The sequence below is a fragment of the Rhinolophus ferrumequinum genome, chromosome 12 (assembly GCF_004115265.2).
Source record: "Rhinolophus ferrumequinum isolate MPI-CBG mRhiFer1 chromosome 12, mRhiFer1_v1.p, whole genome shotgun sequence".
NCBI classification, from domain to species: Eukaryota; Metazoa; Chordata; class Mammalia; order Chiroptera; family Rhinolophidae; genus Rhinolophus; species Rhinolophus ferrumequinum.
In genome coordinates this window covers 32,986,943-33,007,292 of record NC_046295.1, presented here as the reverse complement: position 1 = coordinate 33,007,292, position 20,350 = coordinate 32,986,943, and the positions used below count along the sequence as shown (strand labels likewise).

The window sequence follows — 20,350 nt, the reverse complement described above, 5'->3', positions numbered from 1 at the left end:
CAAAGGAAAGGCTTTGTCCAGAAAATGAAGGCAGCCCCCATTTGAGAGCCTCTAAAACAGGGGTGTCCAAACTGCGGCCCGTGGGCCAACTGCGGCCCGCAATCCATTGTTAATTGGCCCACAGCAAATTCCAAAAATATATTTAGTTTACTTAAATAAACCAGGTGAGGCAATACGTACTTCACCTCGAGTGAGTGGCCCGGCTGTTTGTGTATTTTAGCACATATGGCCCTTGGTGAAAAATTTTGAAAAAAGTTTGAACACCCCTGCTCTAAAACATAGAATTACCAGGTCTGCTCAGGCTTTTTGTACCAACTCTGAACAGCACCCTATGCTTGAAACACAGATATCGTGGAAACATGCATTCTATGCAGAGTAAACCAGTATGACCTCCTGGAGCATTAAGTGTGAACACACTGGAAGAAAGGTTTCCCATTCAGTCGTCTTACTGCACACTCATTCCTCATTCTTTCACTGGTTTCTTTCTTTCTTAAAACTAAATGTGTGTCACCAGGAATGTGTGGTGGCATGGATAAAGTATGTGGGCTTTGGAGTCAGGTAGCTCTGGATTTGAATTCTTAGTCAGTTAATTATCAGTCATATTACCTTGAGAAAGTGACTGATTTTCTTGGAATCTCAGTTCCCTCATCAATAAGGTGATCCAATTAAATTCTCCCTCAAGATGAGACAATAGGTTAAATGATTAAAATAAAAAGTAAAAATAACATTTTGCTTTCAGCTTAGTTATGTCCCATTACATAGCCCCCCCCAAATTTTCCATTTCTTAAAGAAATTAATGAAATAGAAAGTAAATAATAGAGAAAATAATGCAACCAAAAGCTGATTTGTTGAAAAGAGTGATAAAATTGATAAACCTAGGCTGATCAACAGAGAAGACATTAATAACAAATATTAGGAAAGAAATAGGAGAAATTACTACAGATATTACAAAATTAGAAGATTAACATGCAAATTATAAACAAATTTGCCAGTATATCTGACATCTTACATGAAATGGAAAAATTCCATGAAAGAACATAAAATACCAATTGACACAGGAATAAAATCTGAAGATGCCTACATCTACTTTATTTCCGTTAATAAAACATAAACCATAATGACTTCATAGGTAAATTCTATCAAACATTTAATGGAGAAATAATACCAATTCTAACAAACTATTTTATTCAAAGTAAATAATTCACCAAATTCAAATATTATAATCTTAATAAATCCAGAAAAATATTTAACAAACTCTAACATCCAATTATGATAAATATTTGCAGTGAGCAGAGGACAGCAGGGAACTTCCCCAATCTGATAAAGGGCATCCACAGAAAACATACAACAAACATCATACTTAATGGTGATATACTGGACTTTACCCCCACAATCAGGAAACTGTCCAGAACAACTGCTTTCTCAGATATATTCAACATGGTATTGGAGGTCATAAGAATTTCAAAAGTCCAGAAAATATAAAAGGCATAGAGATAAAACTGTCTCTATTTGCAGGTGACAAGCTCTTCTTCTTCTTTTTAACATAGAAAATGCTAAGAAACCTAAACTATAACTACTAGAACTAAGTGAATTTAAAAGATTATAGTATCTGAGATTAATATTAAAAATTAATTTATTTTTATAGACTAATAGCAAACAATTGTGTTTTCTCAAAAATGTATTTATAATAGGTTCAAAAACATAAAACAATTAGGGACAAATTTGTCAAAAGTTGTGTGTGACTTTCACATTGAAAGCTATAAAACATTTCTGGGGAAAATTAAAGACCTAAAGAAATGGAGAGAAATACCCTATTCCTGGACTGGAAGCAACGGCATGTTGATAAACATTTAACAACTGGTTTCCTTCACAAAACAAAAGAGGCTCCTGTTTGTGGAGTTTGCCAATTTCTGTGGTGTAAATTCTCTGACCCACTAATTCCAAGTTTTCAAATTCCTGAAATTTTAATAATGGTCTCTTGTGATACAGTATGAGCTGTCTTTAGCTCACAGATGACTGAAAGACGTAATGTTAAAATGGCAATTCTCACCAAATTGACTAGTCTCAATCATAATTTGACCAAGCACTTTTGTAGACACTAATAACTTAATTATAAAAGCTATATGGAAACACAAAGCACCAAGAATATCCAGAACAATCCTGACAAAGAACAAAGTTGGAAGACGTAAACTAACAGACTTCTAGTATTACTTTAAAGGTGATTCAGACAACATGATAAACACTGGCAGAAGGATAATCAATGAAACAGAACAGAGGGCTCCAAAATAGACCAAGTCTATACAGTCATTTGACATGCAGAAGCCTTGTCGACAAACTATGCTAGAATAACTGTTTATCCATGTGGTCTAAAATTAATCTTTAACCCCATACCATATAAAAAAAAATTAAGATGGATTGTATACCAAAAATATAAAGCTATAAAACTTCTAGAAGGAATTACTGGAGAAATAATTTGCTGTTTGAGAGTAGGCAAAGAGTTCTTAGGACACAGAATGCAATAAACAAAAAAGAAAAAATGATAAACTGGTCTTCATCAAATTTTAAAACTACTTCTTTACATAGGCTATCATTATGGAAACAAACAAGGAAACTACAAACTAGGCGATAACATCGATAAATTATATATGTGATACCTGCCTGGTATCCTATATAAAGAAAAACAGCTCCACAGATAAACAACCAATTAGTTACAGGCAAATGATTTGAACTCGTAAGCACGTGAAAAAGTGCTTAACATCATTAGTTATCAGGAAAATGTAAATTAAAACCTCTGTGAGATACAACGACACAACCACCGAAGAAATTGAAAAGACTGAAAGACCAAATGTTGGCAAAGATGTGTGACCAGAACTCGCCTGCATTATTGATGGTAGTATAAAATCGTACAATCACTTTGGGAAAAACTCTATTTCTTATAAAACTAAGTACGCATTTACTCCATGACCCAGAAATTTCACTCCTAGGTATTGATCCAAGAAAAATGAAAAAAAATATATATGTATACAAACAGATCAGTACAAGGATATTTATAGCAGCCTTACTGACTATAGCTCAAACCTGGAAACAGTTTCAACGTCCATTGAAATGAGAATGGGCAAACAAATTGTGACTATTACTTAGCAATAAAAAACAACAAACTACTAATACCTATAACAGGGATGAATCTCAAAACATGCGTGGCCTTTATTAAAGAGAGTATATACTGAATGATTTCATTTATAGAAAGTTCTAGAAAAGACAAAGCTAATCTATGGGGAAAAAATAAAAGCTGTCATTATTTCTGGAAGGACAGGAGTAAAGAGTGACTGGGAAAAGGCATAAAGTAACTTTTAGGAATGCTGGTATTCTTGAAGATTTGTGCATTTTAATGCATGTAAATTTAACCATACTAGAAAAACTGAGAAGCATAAACAACTTTTGAGTTCTCGTGAATGACATGCAGGTTGAAGTATATGGAGGTGAAATGTGCTGGTTAATATAAGTTACTCTGAAATGCATTATAAAAATAAGATGGATTGATGGATGACTCAAGGGATGAGTGGATGAATAGATAGGTATACGATAAAACAACTTCCTCCCTCTGGCTGACTGAGTCAGTTTAAAAATAAGAAACCAGGTTAACTTCTTTATCCCAAGTAGTTCCCAATCGCGAAACAACTCTGGACATTTTTACTACCCAGAGGAGAATCTGAACCATTGCTAATACTTTGCATTATCTGGATTGACCGCATAAGTAAGATGGAACAATTTATATCTAAGCAAAAAAAAAATCACAATTGACCATCAAAGGTAGACCCAAGGCATTGTTAGCCCTAATTTTCTTCATGAGGCTGGAAATCTTCCAGAGTACCTTTTAGTCCTTTCTTAAAATACTTCTACGGCAGTTACACTTCAGTTTACCTCCCTATGGCTTGACATTTGGTGTCCAGAGTCTAAAACTGTTCAACAAATGATTGCAAGACATCAACAGGATGAAATCATTCTGATTGATACTGAAACTGAAAAATCACATTTCTGTAAACAACCTCATCTTCAAGGAGAATCGATAACAGTGGTGAAGATCTGGACAGTCCTTGGTGGCCACTCCTGCAGCTTTGGATGAAAGGGAAGCAAAAGGAAGGCTAAAAATAAAAACGTTCTTGCCTAGGAAAAGGCTGATTGTCCTGGTATCAAATAAGCACCAGAACCAGTTTGCAATCATTTTATTAATCGATGACAACTCACATCAGGAAGCATGCTGCCAAAAGCCAATCAATCAGAAACAGGGAAAAGTCTACCATCAGGAGATTCCTCTTGGGAAAAAGACAGTGGACCACGACAAGCGCAAAACTTACCAGCATGAGACTCAAACTTCAGCAGAGCACTGCTGTACCCCAGAGTAATCAAGACGGACTCCTTCCCCACACGGCAACATTCAGTGTCTCTGTTGAGTAAGCATTTAAAGACACAGACGCCATCAGCTATAAAGGGTGGAAAAAAAAAGGATTAGGAAAATCCATTTTGAGCATTGTAAAATTCTCTCATGTTCTCAAGGCTCCCCATTTCTTTTTTCTTGAAACAATGCCTCCTGGGACATATGGGAATATGAGGATCAGAGATAAAAAGAGATGACTCTATGGCTGAATACCAATTCTTTGCAGATAGGTTAACACGGCTCAAAACTAACTCTCATTGGTTCTGGCCTTTATGTCCAGGGTCTCATTACCCATAAGCCTTGTATTCCCCAAATATTTTGTACCTCTTGATGCCATCCTAAAAGAGTCCAGGTAATGTCCCTATGGGTTATTCTTGAGCACCTACTATGTGCCAGAGATATCATAAAAATCTCCATTGTAAGTATTATCACTGCCAATATTCCTAGGTGAATACAAGACAGAGAGTATAGGTCCAAATATGCATAGCTAATAAGTGCGAGAACTAGAATTCAAAGCCAGAATAGAATTTGACTTCAAAGCCCATGTTGCTCCTACCACATTGTGCCGTGGCAAGTGTGGAAAAAAAGGAAGCTGAGTTTCTGCAAGCAGGGCCCATGGTAAGTGACTAGAGTCTCGTCAGAGTTATCCATACAGAACTGGGTACGAACTCACTAGTCCTCCTTTTATAGGTTATAGACAGGCCTTTACCACTGGGGCAGCTGTAATGTGCTGGAAAAAAGCAATGAACTTGGGCTTTGCTTTCATCTTTGATATTTACTAACAGAGGAACTTCAATCACCTAAACACATGGAGTCACATTTTTTCATTATGCAAAATGAAAATACTGATGCTTATTTCACAGGCTTTTTGTTAAGACTGAATAATACAGTTTAAATAATTTCTGAAATCCTATTAAAACAATGAGAGACTATTATTTCTCTTATCATAAAGTAGAGCTTAGCTCTTATCTTTGATGTCCTCCATTCCCCCTTACAAAATCAAATACAGTAAGTGTATTAAATTCCACTGTTACACATGGGCGTATGCACACACATTCAAAACACACCGAGTTAACATGGTCAAATATTTTCAACCATTCCCTCAAATAAATGAGCACCTCCTGAAGAAAGCATTCAGATATTTTTCACAAAAGGTCTCGGCTGGTTAAATAGTGCAGATGTTTTGAAAACATTCTCCTGGCATAAAACATGATTACAGGTTATTACAGCCAGTCAGTGTCTCAAAGCCATCAATGTCTCCTTGCAGGGACGCAGCTATGAATGTAAAGGCAGAAGGCAGGGAGTGTGGGGTTCTTTTAAACAATGTTTTCTTAAAATCACGAGAAATATTTTTTTCCAGAAAGCAGGATTTTTATCATTTACCAATTGTTTCTCTTACAGTTTTGAAGTAGGATAAGGTAGAATGTAGAAGGAAGGAGGACCCTAGCCCTCCGCAGTTCCTAGTGCATACATGACCGCCCTTTTCCCCAAAAATAAGACCTCGCCAGACAATCAGCTCTAATGCGTCTTTTGGAGCAAAAATTAATATAAGATCCGGTATTACATTATATTGTTATGTTATATTATGTTATATTATGTTACATTATGTTATACTATATAACATAGTCTTATATAAGACCCGGCATTATATTTATTATATTATATATTATATATATTATATTATACCCAGTCTTATATTATAGTAAAATAAGACGGGGTCTTATATTAATTTTTACTCCAAAAGACGCATTAGAGCTGATGATCCGGCTAGGTCTTGTTTTCAGGGAAACACGGTATTATAGTCTGTGAGCTTTTTGTGAGCAGGGGATATTTCACTTTATTTTGGGGATCACTATTTTTTTTCTGATTCAAAACCTAGCACAGTACCTAATACTTAATAAATATTTTCCAAATCAGTGAAGGCATTTCTCATTGTATTGACTGCATACAATCCCAGAATAGATACAAAGCTTCAAAATGTATATGATTCAATTCTTCTTAACCAGCTAGGTTGATTATTTCTTTTGTTGTTTTGGTTTGTTTTGTGTATGTGTGATTTAATTAGGGTATAAACTGAGTTGCTGTTTTTTCCTACTCTTATAAATTGAAAAATGCTACCCATACACCCTCTTTTCTTCCTTCCCTCCCTATCTTCTGTTTAAATATGGGTGGGGAAAGTCTTTTTAAGCATGCCATAAAATCCAGAAAGTATGTATATCTACTTCAAGTTTTAAAATCTACCTATGGAAAAAAAATTTAAAACACTTTAAACAAAATTGAAAAGCAATGATAACCTCGGAAAGTGTTTTTAACATACATAACAGAGATAATATGTCCAATATACAATTAGCTTAAAAAATAACAAGAAATAAACATCCCTATTAAAAAGTTAGTAAGCTATGTATGGTGTCAGATGGGTAGTAGAGGTTATCACTTTGTCACGGGTTTATACCCCTGACATTACACCCCATAAAGTCTAGTCATTATGTTGTTTTGTACACCTGAAACTAAAAAAAAAAAAAAAAAAAAAAATAAGACGGATCAGTAGGCAACTGACAACTAGAAAAATGACAATAGCACAAATGTGAAAAAATAATGAATTTCAGTAATAATCAATGAAAAATATAATAAAAGGATGAGCACTTTTTTCTATCCATTGTCAAAATTTTAAGACTATATGTTGACAATATCAAATATTGGAAAGGGTGAGAGAAAACAGTGAGTGGCCATTATTAGAAATGTAAATTTCTATATTACCAAAATGTGTCCCACGCTTATTGTTTAAAATTTAAAATCTATGTACTCTTTGCTAGATATTCTTCTCATAATAATTTCTTCCAGGATGAACTTTATCAAGTGTGAATGGATGTACATTCAAGGCTGTGCATCTTAGAAGTGTTTACTACAGGTAGAAAATGTAAAGCTAAGAGACAATCATTTACATGGTTGGTTAAGTCAAACATGATACTTCCACATTCAAGTTGCAGAACAGCATGTATGATATTATTGTAGCAATTTAATATTGTGTTTATCTTTGTAGAAAGCTGTTTAAAAAGATATACACTAAAATGTCATCAGCGGTTTCCTCTGGATAGAGAAATCTGGGTCATTTTTAATTTTCCCTTTATAAAGTTATGCCTTGCTTGAATTTTCTATGTGACTACTTATTTTTATAATCAGGAAAAACATGAAAGCTATCCATTTGGTAAACACACACACACACACACACACACACAAAAACAATCAAACAAAAAAACACACTACCATCACTAACGTCATTTTCAGTGGGTATTACTATTCTTTACATTTTTTTCATTTATTAGATATTAATTGGTAACTTCATTCAAAAATATTTAGGAATTACTGCATCCAATAAAATCATTATTTTAATTCTCAATTTTTAAATCATTCATGGAAATGAATGTTTTGTTATGTTTTTCGTTTGCGAATGTAATAACTTCTTGTTTGATTTTTTTTCCTGTTCTTTGGCCACATTAGAACATGAAACAAACATTCTAAATAATTTCCGTGAACAAATGTGAGCAAGACAAAAGTGCAGCTATTTTAGGGGAGAGTGTATTATCATCCTAGAACTGTGTCTCTTTAAATTTAAAGAATTCATATTAGAATAATAAAGGACTATGATTAAAAATATTGCTGAGGAACATAAAGAAATCCAAAACCAGGAAGTACTACTACATTGAGGAAAAGTAGGGGTGGTGTGAAGGTCATTTCCAATGCACGTTGTACTAAGGTTTATCTATCCAGTTAGTATTACTAGTAATAACAACAATAACTACATCTACAGAACATTCTCATTCCCCTGCCAAACATCTCATTTCATCTCTGCAATGGCACAGACGGCTGGCTGCTTCTGTGTGTTTATTAATACTATCATTGTGCTTTTGAACTTGGCTCTCATCAGTGACATTCTTTGCTACTTCTTCAAAGGCTAAGGCCTGATCTGCTGGTGGCAAGCAGAATAAGTTCATGTGCACAAAGTTTAGTCCACTTTAGGAAAGCCCAGAGCCTTGTCATTCCCTCCTTGAGGAAAAGCCACTTGTTCTCCCAGAAGACACTCAAAGAAAATCATAATGATGGCAAACCCAGATGCCTAACTCTGTCACCTCAGCCGCACCTGACAAAACTTCCAAAGGCACACAAAAAATCCAGTATCTACCCATTTTACAAGTGCAGACAAGTAAGCATGAAAATGCCACGGGGTAAAGTCAAGAGACTTGTCCTTGCCTTTCTTAATAGTTCTCTACTTCTCTACATTTATACGCTCTCCTTTCAGCCTATGCAAACACAGTAATTTAATCTCCTCAGGCAAACCACAACACTAATTAACCAAGAATATTATGTATCAGGCATGGTCTAGAACTGAGATTCCAAAATATACTCTTATACACAAATTCCTGGACAGAAGAGCACCCACGACCTAATAATATGGCATTTATGCCAAGGATTTGCTAAGTGACCCTTTTAATATTTTCCTATGTAGAAATAGGAAGTTAGTCTACTTAAAGATTATCTTTCCTAGGAATAGATAAGTAAAAAATTGACTATAAAGGCAGCATATATATACATGGAATAAAGTATATAGACAACTGTGCACTTATCATTTTTAACAAATTTAACCACAGAAAATGAGTGTAAAGATAAAAGGACAGGATTATGGAACTCCAAGATATCTAATATTAAAATCAGGCATCAACACTGATCATGTTAGTAACCATTTCCAACGAGATATGACAGAATAGTAATAAATGATATATTCACAGCTTCTTCCTCTCCTCTGCCTGGTAAGGAGTGTTTTGAATTTGAAAGATTAGATTCTAAGCTTTGGCTTGTTGAATAACGATAGTGAAGAAAATTTTCAATGGCTTGACTGACTTAGATTGAAAGGGGCCAATGTTAATAACAGAAGAGAAATGAAGAAAACGGGAAGATAAGCAGGAAAAGGACAAAAGGGACTTGGGGAAGGTTTCAGTGTTGAGAACTGGGCAGCAGCCATATGTGAAAGAGACAGAGATGGAAAGGGGGCTTTTAAGACATTAGTCTCAGAATTACACAACTATCTGGTTGTTTTGTTGTTTTGGTTTGGTTTTGAATTTGTTCTGTGTTTTTCAAATGCTATCCCTTTCCTCTACATTTCTTTTTACAGTTATCCTAAGTCTATGCTGCCCAATCATACAGCCATCACACAGTAATATTGTCCCCTGTAGGCCCTCATTTAATAACGATTTAGTGCTCACCACCAGCCCTGTGTACAAGTCTCTCTAGTCATCTCAGTTGTCCAAAGTCATTCGCTAGTAGATGTTTAGGAAGGGCTAGATGAAACAAATTCTTTAGTACATTCCTTAAGAAGGGTCACAGGAACGATATTCCCTGAATTCCTGCATGCCAATAACTGTGTCTTTTTATTTTTGAAGGTCAGTTTGCTTTAACATAAAAATCCTTGGCTCACGTTTTCTTTTTCTGAGGATCTTTAAATATGTTGTTACTCCCTTCTCTTCTGGCACATAGATGACTGCCAATGATATCTAATGATAATCTAATTTTATTTCTCTTATATTAGGTTGGTGCAAACATAACTGCAGTTTAAAAGGTTCAAAATAATTGCAAAAACCGCAATTACGTTTGCACCAAACTAACACCGTGTTACCCCCAAAATAAGACCTAGCTGGACAATCATGCAAATATTAATTAATATAAGACCCAGTCTTTATATTATATTACATTATATTATATTACATTATATTATTATATAAGACCCGGTCTTATTTTACTGTAAGATTTTTAAAATTTTTGCTCCAAAACATGCATTACAGCTGATTGTCCAGCTAAGTCTTATTTTCGGGGAAACTTGGTACATAATACATTAATGTTGTCTAGATATCCAAAAGATTTTTTCTCTTTCTTTAAAGGCCAGTAATTTTTGCCAGAAAGTGTCTTATGCTGGCTATTCTAGCTCAATATTTTCAGGTATAAAGTTTACATTTTCAATTTATTTATTTCAGCAAAATTTTTGCAATTATTGTTTTAGTATTTGTCTTATTTCTTTGCTCTGATATCTTCCTCAGAGATTCTTATGTGTACTGGATCCTCTTTGCTTACCTTCCATGTTTAATTTTCTTTTGAATCCTTTTTTGTCTCTTCTTTACATTTCCTTTTACATTTTAAAACTTTCCAACTTATCTCCTTTATTCGATGTTTTTTCTTGTTCCTTCTAGTTTAGCCATCCTTTCTAAAATTATTTTAACAATTTTATTTCTAATTTCTTGACTTCTGTCATTTCATTTCTGAGTTTTTCTAATTCTGTTTCATGTTATTCTTTCATGTCCTGCATAATTTTCTTCACATCTCTTAATTTGCTTTGCAAATTAAACTTACAAATTTTTGGATCCTGCCTTTTCAGCATGCTTTCATTATCGGTAGGGATGTTACTCTGCTCCTTAATGCCTTTTTTCTTATAGTAGTTGGTTGGGATTTGACCTCCATACTTTTCTGTTGCTCATCTTGATGTGAATCTCCTTTTCCTGAACTTTTAGAAGGATGGTAATTGCACATGTAGTTTGACAAGAAACTACCAAATTCTTTTCCAGAGTGACTGTTCCATTTAACATTCCCATCAGCAACAGACAAATGAGTCATTTCCTCCACGTCCTTGACATTTGGGTTGTCACTGTTTTTCACTTTAGATATTCTAATAGTTGTGTAGTGATATCTCATTGTGGGTTTAATTTGCAGTTCCCTGATGGCTAATGATGCTGCACATCTTTTTATGTGCTTATTCACCATCTGTATATCCTCTTCAGGGAATGTCTGTTTATGCCTTTTACCCCCTTTTAAATTGGTTTGTTTTTGTTGTTTACGATTGAGTTTTGAGAGTTCTTCATATATTTTAGATACTGGTCCTTTGTCAGATATGCGGTTTGCAAATATTTTCTCCCATTCTGCAGTTTGTCTTTTCGTCCTTTTAATAGGATCTTTCACAGAGCAAGATTTTTAAATTCTGGTAACATCCAATTTCTCAGATTTTCCTTTTATGGATCATCTTTTGGTGTCGAGTCTAAAAACTCTTCACCTGAGTCCCTTGACCTTGCTCATTCTATGGTTTTGTTACACCATAACTGAACAACTGTGACAATCTTTCCACTGCTATCTGCTCGTGCAATTAAAAATGAGTTCCCACTATTCCGAGCTGCCCGATTACAATCACTGAAGCCCATGTGAGTCATTGCAGTGCTCTGCCCAAACCTTCAGACACTCCCCCACTGAATGTGGAAGTACAGACTCGCCTGCCTGCAACTGTAAATCCTCCAGGCACCTTTCCTGCTTCTGCCCAACTAACCTCCAACCCCCTGAACATATACCACACTCCAGCCAAACTATCCACTGCTCTCCAAACAGGGCTTGTAATTATACTGGCAGTAGAGATCTGAAATTAAAGAGCAGGACTTCTGAAGTGAGAAGGCTCCCCTACTGCCATCGAAAATATTACCTAATTTATCAGTATCCATTTTAAATGCCAGCACCTCCATGGCACCTTTCTTGATTGCCCCCAACTGGCGATGTTACCTCCCTCACGTCACTAACCCAACAGCACTTTGCATTGCTCTTACAGGACTTCGCTTATGCTCCCATTTGTACCCCAATCTTAACCATTTTGCCCGATGTCAGACAGTCTGCCGGCAGGAACTGTGTCATCCTCATCTTCTATTCCTCTGAAGGACCTGGTATACAGCAGGGACTATGAATAGTTAATCTGGTTGGAACCACCATCAGCAGCATTTCAATTCAGACACATGTGGCCTATCTGCTGTACACACTGTCAAAAACAAGTAAAAGGACAAACTTAGCTCACCTTTCTAGCCTCTGAATCAGCTTAAAATTTTTTTTTAACCATTCCCTCTTTTCTTTTACATCCTTCTCTCCACACGTGATCACAGCAGAAAGAATAAACACTAAAACCAACACCATAATGAAATGTTAAACACCTCTGTGACCAATATTCTCAAATCAGAAGGAAGTAATATTTCATTCTGCCTTCCATGAAGGAGGATGCCACTTCCCTAACAGCTTCTCTAGGAACCTACTGCTCCTTCAGATATGTTTCCAGTGCTTCTCTGAGTAATCCTTCAGCTCCCCCAGGAATTTCTCAAGGTGAGAAGGTGATTAGGGGCCAGAGAACCCATGGTTACTCGAATTCTAGGAAAAGGAGAAGTAGATCTTGTTCTTTTTTAAAAATCTCAACTTTTTCCTATCAAATACATGTCGACTGTTTCCAGCACTGCACACAGCACATTATGATTGACAATGCTTACTGAACAAAACCACTGAATCAATACAGTCATAGACATCTCAGTCACTTCCTAAACTACATAAAAACAAAGAGACTGAAATCTCAGAGCATTACAGATATCGACATGGCAATCAAACACTTGTTATTTTAAGTTGATGTTTTTTCAACTCTAGCAAATGGTTTGGGTCTTTGGGTTTATAAAATGTTGTTCCAGTTATGATATGAGATCAAGAAAAGTTCACTTCTTCCTAAGAATGTAAAAGTCTTGTTACTTTCCCTGAATAAACTGCTTCTCTCGGATTTAAATTTAATTTCATTCTGAATGTCTCTTTAGGGTAACTAAATAGTGTAGCATCTACATTATTTCTGGGTAGAGTTTTCTCAAATCACCAGCTTTCTCCTTGTGGTTTCTAGAGATTATAAACTATCCTCTTGAATTCACTCAGGAGGGGATAATTGCTCCGATGTGGTTTCACCAGCTATAACAACAAAAGAATAGGAACTTCCAATGAAAGAGTATAAAATAACAACTTTGCTGTCAAGACCTGTTCCAGAGCTTCATTTTTGCTTTTGCCCAGCAGTGGATGTGGTGGCACCAGGTATCTGCGAGCCTTGGTTTGGGGATTTGTTCATACATGCACATTCAACTAACATCATGAGCATCTGCTGTCAAGCCAGTCACTGTTGACTGGCAATACTGCGGGAAGATGCGAAGACAAAATAAACTGCAGCCAGAGCCTTGAGAGAACTCTCAGTGTAAGGAAAAGATGTCTGTTCTGATGCTATGGTACCTCTGAGAAACAAGCAAATAATTTTATCTGGGAGATCCCCCATAGGAGACATTACACTGGACTTGAGCCTTGGAAGAAACATAAGATCTTTCCAAGAAGAAAGGAAAGAAGGGGGAAAGGTCATTCCAAGCAGAGAGAACAGCCTATGGAAACGGCTAGTGAATGATCATGTCATGAAGACATACGGCAGATCTGGAAACGAGGAGTAAGTAGTTCCATGTGGTTTGTAGGTAGAGTAATAAGTGTTAGTGCCTCAATGCGCACAGGGAGCCTGGAGTAGGGATTTTAAAAGGTTTTGATTGTCTGCAGTTAACGGTGCCATTTTGACTGACAACAGTTGCCCACAGTAACGCAAAGAGAAATGGGGCATCTGAGTAACCAGCTACCTTTGTTAAGTGCTTGCACATCTTTCCCCACATTTGTTCCACACTGCTGTGGCGTGAGGTGGGGTTCCTCATGCCCATTCTACCAACAGGAAACTGAAGGCTCAGAGTTACTGGGGGACTTGCTTAAACTCGCCTCAGTCTGGATTGCTTCAAAGTCTATTCTCATTGCTCTGCATTACATAGCTCCCTAGGACAAGTAAAAAGGAAGGGGAAAAGGACAGATGAAGGCATTTCAAAATTTCTCAAAATATGAGCTCTGAAATCCTGCTTCTAAAGCAATCAGGCGTAAATATCCCCTTCTCTTCCTATTTAATCTTAGCTCCTCTTAAAAGCCTACTTCAAACCTCACCTGCTCCATATGGGGTATAGGATCACTAAGCCACAAGGTTCACCCTTTGCCAGCAATGAAGCATGGCCTTTTTTTCATTACCTTAATTTCTTGCCACACATTGTTTATGTGCTCTGTTTGAACCAGTCCTCTCTACCCCTTAATTGGTAAACTTTTTCAGATGCCTTATTCATGTCTTTCTACCCACCAATCCCCAACTCAATCCCTTACACACAGCACATAGTCACTAAATGTTGGTTCCCTAAGTGCAGATCCAGGCTCTGACCTGGCTGAGAAACAGTTTTAAAGACTGTAGCATTTCTTCCAAAAGAATTATGGAGCCCAGATGGTCTAGAAGCAATATTTTAACAAACACGTGAAGAAGAGGTAGTTTCTATGCTACTTAAACCGGTCCAGAACGGAGGAAAAGATGGAATACTACCTAAATCACTTACCAAGGCAATATAATACAGTAATAAAACTTGACAGACACACTCCTAAAATAAATATTAAATTCCATTATGAGTATGAAGGGGAGATGGAGATGACAGAGGTTTGAATCTCGATTAGAGCACTTACTAGCTTTATCTCCTTAGGAATTATTTAACCTGCAATAAATATGGTTATTCACGATAATGTAATAAATAAAATGATAGTATAATATGATAATACAGGGTTAGTCCAAGTTCAACAGAAATGATGATGATGACGCTCACGTTTACGATTTACCTGGTACTGTTCAAAGACATTTATATGCATTAACATCTCATCTTTGCAATAACCGAGGTAGGTATGACTCTAGCCCTTCCTTTACAAGTGAGTAACTGAGACAGCAAAGAAGACGCTTTGTGTGGTGGAGACAGGACTGAAGCCAAGAAATCTGGCTCTAGGTTCCATACTATTAGCAACTCCTTGAGTCGTTAATATTACTATCATACTAACGTGCCAAAGGAAAATATGTAATACATTTTATGAATGCAGAGAATAAAGAGGAGGGAAAAAAAAACAAAAGCTTTCACACACACACACGCACAAAACTTTTAAAAATCTGGGGTACATCTTTTATTAGAATAAGGAATATCTGTATCGAACCAAAAGTTAATATTGTGTTTAAGTTTGAAATTAATTTAAAGTCACAAATAAGACCAACCAAAGAGTTTGCACAAGTCTCTATTAATGGACATTGTTCTGAGAGTTCTAGCCTATGTAACGAAGCATGAAAATAAAGAGGTTTAACGATTAGAAAGGAGGCGGTTTCATTGTGGATCTAAAAGAATCAAGAGAATCAACTTAAAACTTATATTAATTACAGAGTTGAGAAAGGAAACTGGTTACATATATTACGTAATAAAGTTACTAGTAGGTAGTTGTTCTACATATCTGCTCCCCCAAAAAACTGTTAAAAGTATAATTCTATTTTAAATAGCAACAAAATTATAAAACAATTAGAAATAAACTCGGCAAGCAATGTGAAGGACCAGACCATATGAACAGAACATAACTACAAAAGCTGGAGTATGTAAAAGACAAATAAATGCAAAATCTAGAAATTGCCTATAATTCCAAGATTTTCTGTGTGTGTCTGTGTGTGTGTGTGTGTGTGTGTGTGTGTGTCTGCAAACTGACCCAGGATTCTAAATTCATTTCAAGAAAGTAAATGATGAAGAAAGCCATGAATTGGTTTTTTTTTTTTGTTTTTTTTTTGTTTTTTTTTTTGGTGGGGGTGGCAGTGGTCAATAAATAGCCAGATACAGTATTATCAGAATTTAAAAGTGAAAACTGTGTAGTACTGATACATCAGTAAGCACATGGATGGATGTACCGGGGGGTGGGAATCTCAGAAAGAGTTTTCTAAGAATTTAGTATTTGATAAAGGAGGCATTTCAAGTCAATGTGTAAAGTATTGCTTTTTAAACAAATGATACAGAAAAACAGTTGAAAAAAATTTAGTGTCATGACAGAGGAGAGCTTTCTTAAATGAGAGGATATTTATCCTTTTTCTCCCTATATGCTGCTTGCTGGAAAGCCGATACGATGAATGGAGCTCTATTAGCCATTTTGTACCGATTAATCTGAGTCGAGTTAGGTGACAGTTGAAAGGAAACGGTGTTCCTGAAGATTTCCTAGAGCCAGCCAACTACTGGATTATTTCTTTAATGTGAGGGAAAAATGTACTTCTATTTTTTAAGACACTGTTATTTGGGAGTTTCCTCTTACATGCACCTGAATTGAATCCTCACCAATACAGATTCCTAGCTAACATTGATATCCAAATAAAAACTTTTCAAAGAACAAATAGCCATTTTCAAAATAAGCCAGATTATAGAAAAATATTTCTCAAATATCAGAATGGAGAAGGCTTAAGTGTACATGCAAAGGCAAATATGTAAAGAAAAACTGTGTAAGAAACTTTTTTAAATGGGATCATTTTCTTTATTTCCTTTTCAGATAATTTGTTGTTAGTGTAATAAGTGTCTTTTACATGATGAAAAAAGTCTATGAGAAAGTGGCCACAATAAAGAAAGAACAAGAAAGATGGAGAAAGCATGGTGAATTTCAAATAGAACCAAACAAATTTTAGACATTAAAAGAAAAGGAAAAAAAAACTAAACCAATAGATGAGTTTAAAAACTGATCTCACACAAATGAAAAAAAGATGTAATGAACAGAAAACATATCTCAGGCAATCTTATAGAGTTACCCCAGGAAAAGACAGAGATAAAAATGTGAAATCAGTTAAGAGACTGAGAACATAAGAAGATCTTATATACATCTAATAAGGGTCCTAAGAGAAGAGAGTACAGAGAACAGGAAAGGAATAATACTTGACAATATAATGGATGAGAATATGCTAAAACTTACGGAAAACATGAATCATTATATACTGGAAGCAGGAGTTATCATCAGAATAAAGAAAAATAAATTCTATATTTAGATATATGGGGTGAAACTTCAGTATACCAAATCAAAGAGAAAATCAGTGAAGCAGCCAGACAGTAAAGCAACAAATCAACTACATGGGAATGGAAATTACACTGACAATTGCCAAAAGAAAGGAGGTTGCTATTACAAACAATTTTCAGAATCAGAAATCAACAAAATAATTTTTTTTTTTTTTTTAGAAAGCTGACCCTCTGGTTCTAACATGTGAAATGTATTAATTCCTTATGAAAACAAAAGACTCAAGCCAAAGTCTAAGTTTTATACCAAGCTCTTTTTGTGAAATTATTGACTTAAAAGACACTAGAGGTCATCTTACCCAGCTCGCTCATTTAATAAATGAGGACCCGAAGTCCAGGTAGTAAAGTGATTTGTCAAAGACAATCTAGTTTGTGAATAGCAGATCTGGAACTAGAACTTGAACATTTTCCATGAACCTCCCTGCAAGGAGAAATCTGCAAGGTTGGTATTCTCTTTGTAGGGGGTTATATTTGCCTTAAAAACACTTATTTAAAAAACCTTAAATTTACACACACACACACACACACACACACACACACTCACACCTACACAGCCTCTTGAAGACACACACTAATAATGATTACCATAGATTAGAGAACAGACCAAAGGATAGTCAGGCAAATCAGAATTTCTTGGCAAATCAGAAGCAGCTCTTGTGTACTTTGGATAACTCAATGCAGAAGACCCTCCACGGTGACTGGTCTTTCCTACCTAGTGTAAGAGATTGTACAAGTCTTTCTCGCAGGCGCTATAATAGCGTTCTCATTGTTCAGCACTACTGAAGTCCTGGGTAGGTTGCAGTTCTACTGCTTCTGCCTGGAGAAGTCTGAGAACGTGCTATCATCTGCCTTACTGTACTTCAGGTGGTAAGTAATTTACTTCGGGGTCAAGATTCTGGATGTTCGTGTGATGGTTCACATAATGAAACAGAAACATACTTGGAAAAATGAAGCCCAAGTTTTCTTTACCAAGTAAAGGAGGAATCTCTTACTGTTAGGTAAGCCTAGAATTGTAGAGCTGAATGGAAGCCAAATTCCTCTAAATTATTGCTGCTCGAAGGGTGCCCCATGGACCAGCAGCCTCAGCATGACTTGAAGCTTGTTAGAAACATAGACTCCGTCTACCTGTGATTCGGAATCAGAACATGCAGTATGTGTCTATCACGCTCCCAGGATGACTCACGTGAACGAGAAAGCTTGAGAAGGGCTGCTCTATCTAAAAGTGAGGATCGTCCATCCTATTTTTGTGTCACGCCACATGATTTCCTATTTCTTTCTGTTCAGTCATTCCTCTATAACACACATGTCTGTATTTTGACCACCTTTGCTATTTGAAAAATAAAATTCCTAGAAGTGAGCACTAGACTTCAAAATACTATTAGAACCATTGGATTTCTGACTGAATCTCTATCCCATTGAAAAGTAATTTTTAACATTACTAAATGAACCTGAATTGAATGACTGCCTGAATTATTCTTGAGAAATAGGTAAGTTAGCATATTTGTTCTTTTGTGTACATAAAGGTTAAACTAGGTTCCTGGTACCAATTCCAATGTGTGTGTGGTGGTCCGCACTCCAACAACCAATTTCCCAGATACCAGCAGGATGTCCAAGAATTCATCTCAATTTTCACACCGCTACCTGGAGATAGCACCAGATTCCACAGGTTGAGGGTTCAGTCCTACAAAACTGTCCCCCATGCCCACTTCAGATGCCAGTAGCAAGTCCAGGTTGCACTTCTGGCTGTAGATCAGAGGTTCCCACAACCGTCTCCTTGGATTCCATTCATTTGCTACAGCAGCTCACAGAACACAGAGACATTTACACACTAGATTACTGGTTTACTATGAGAGGATATGACTCAGGAACAGCCAGATGGAAGAGACACAGGGCAAGGTATGGGGAAAGGGCAAGGAGCTTCCAGACCCTCTCCCAGCGCCATCACATGTTCACCAGACCAGAAGCTCCTGGAACCTCATCCTTTGGGGTTTTTATGGAAGCTTCATTACACAGACATAATTGATTAAGTCCTTGGCCACTGCTGATTAATTCAACCTCCAGCCCCTTCCCCTTCCCCAGAGGTTAAGGGTGGGACTGAAAGTTTCACACCTCTAATCACTAGTTGGGCTCCATTGGCAACCAGCCCCTATCCTTAAGCTCATTCCAAAAGCCACCTCACTAACATAACAAAAGACACTTTATCATTCTCAACATTTAGGAAATTCTAAGAGTTTGGGAAGCTGTAAGCCAGGAACTGTGGATGAAGACTGACTATATATGAAAAATACATTTGGGTCATCTGAATGACCAAACACGTATTTCTTATAAGAAGGTAAAACAAGAAGACAATCTAATCAGTTCTTGAGTGAATTCAGCTCTGTGTTGCATATACCACTTTAATAATAATCAATGATTTTTGGAGGCATTTCCTGTTTTCCTTAATGGTATTAATTTTTTTAAGTGCAAAAAAGCAGTTAATGTTCTATTTTTCAAAGTTGTTACTAAATAGATAATCCATCTAGAATTTTTAACTGTATAATATTTTCAATATTCTTTTACAATTAGGGAGCAGCTGGTAAATATATATTTTTAACGCTGTTTAATGCAACAGATCTTGACTTGGAATTTTCCAAGAAATCTTAGGTTTAAAGAAGGGGTGATGAGATGACCAAGCAGGCCCTCACTGGCAGTCAAAGGATAATTTTACCCCACATCTTTACTTTATAAAGGAATCAAGAATTCCTTTATAAAAGGCGTTAAGAGACTTTATCTGATAAAGCACTTGTATCTTTACTGCAGTCATAAAAGGATTTTTAAATGTTTAGATCAGTGTGATTTTATAGAATACAGTGCAAAATTTTAAATAACTGAACGCCTTTTTTATTTTAGAAAGGACAAATAAGCGGAGACAGAATGGTTTCTTCAATAATTGTGTTGAGAGAATTGGAAAAACATTTGAGGAATAAAAATAGTTACACATTTACCTCTTACTTCCTCCCTCTCCCCCAAAAAAAATGATTAGTAAAGATTTGTGCGGGGAACCCATAAAATAAAAAAAATTTAAAAAATAGGTAAATTGCTATATGAAGTTGGGCTACAGAATGTTTGTGTACATTTCCCAGGCATGATACCAAGGACAGGA

General features: G+C 36.0%; 1 protein-coding gene across 1 annotated transcript in view; it reads right to left on the bottom strand.

Moving 5' to 3' along the window:
- The window catches only part of LOC117031516 (histone-arginine methyltransferase CARM1-like), a 223,458-nt gene that overhangs the window by 137,427 nt on the left and 65,681 nt on the right, over positions 1 to 20,350 (bottom strand). The window contains exon 2 of the mRNA XM_033122012.1: positions 4,356 to 4,481. Within this exon, the coding sequence (XP_032977903.1) occupies positions 4,356 to 4,481 (126 nt within the window). The remainder of the gene's footprint in view (positions 1 to 4,355; positions 4,482 to 20,350) is intronic.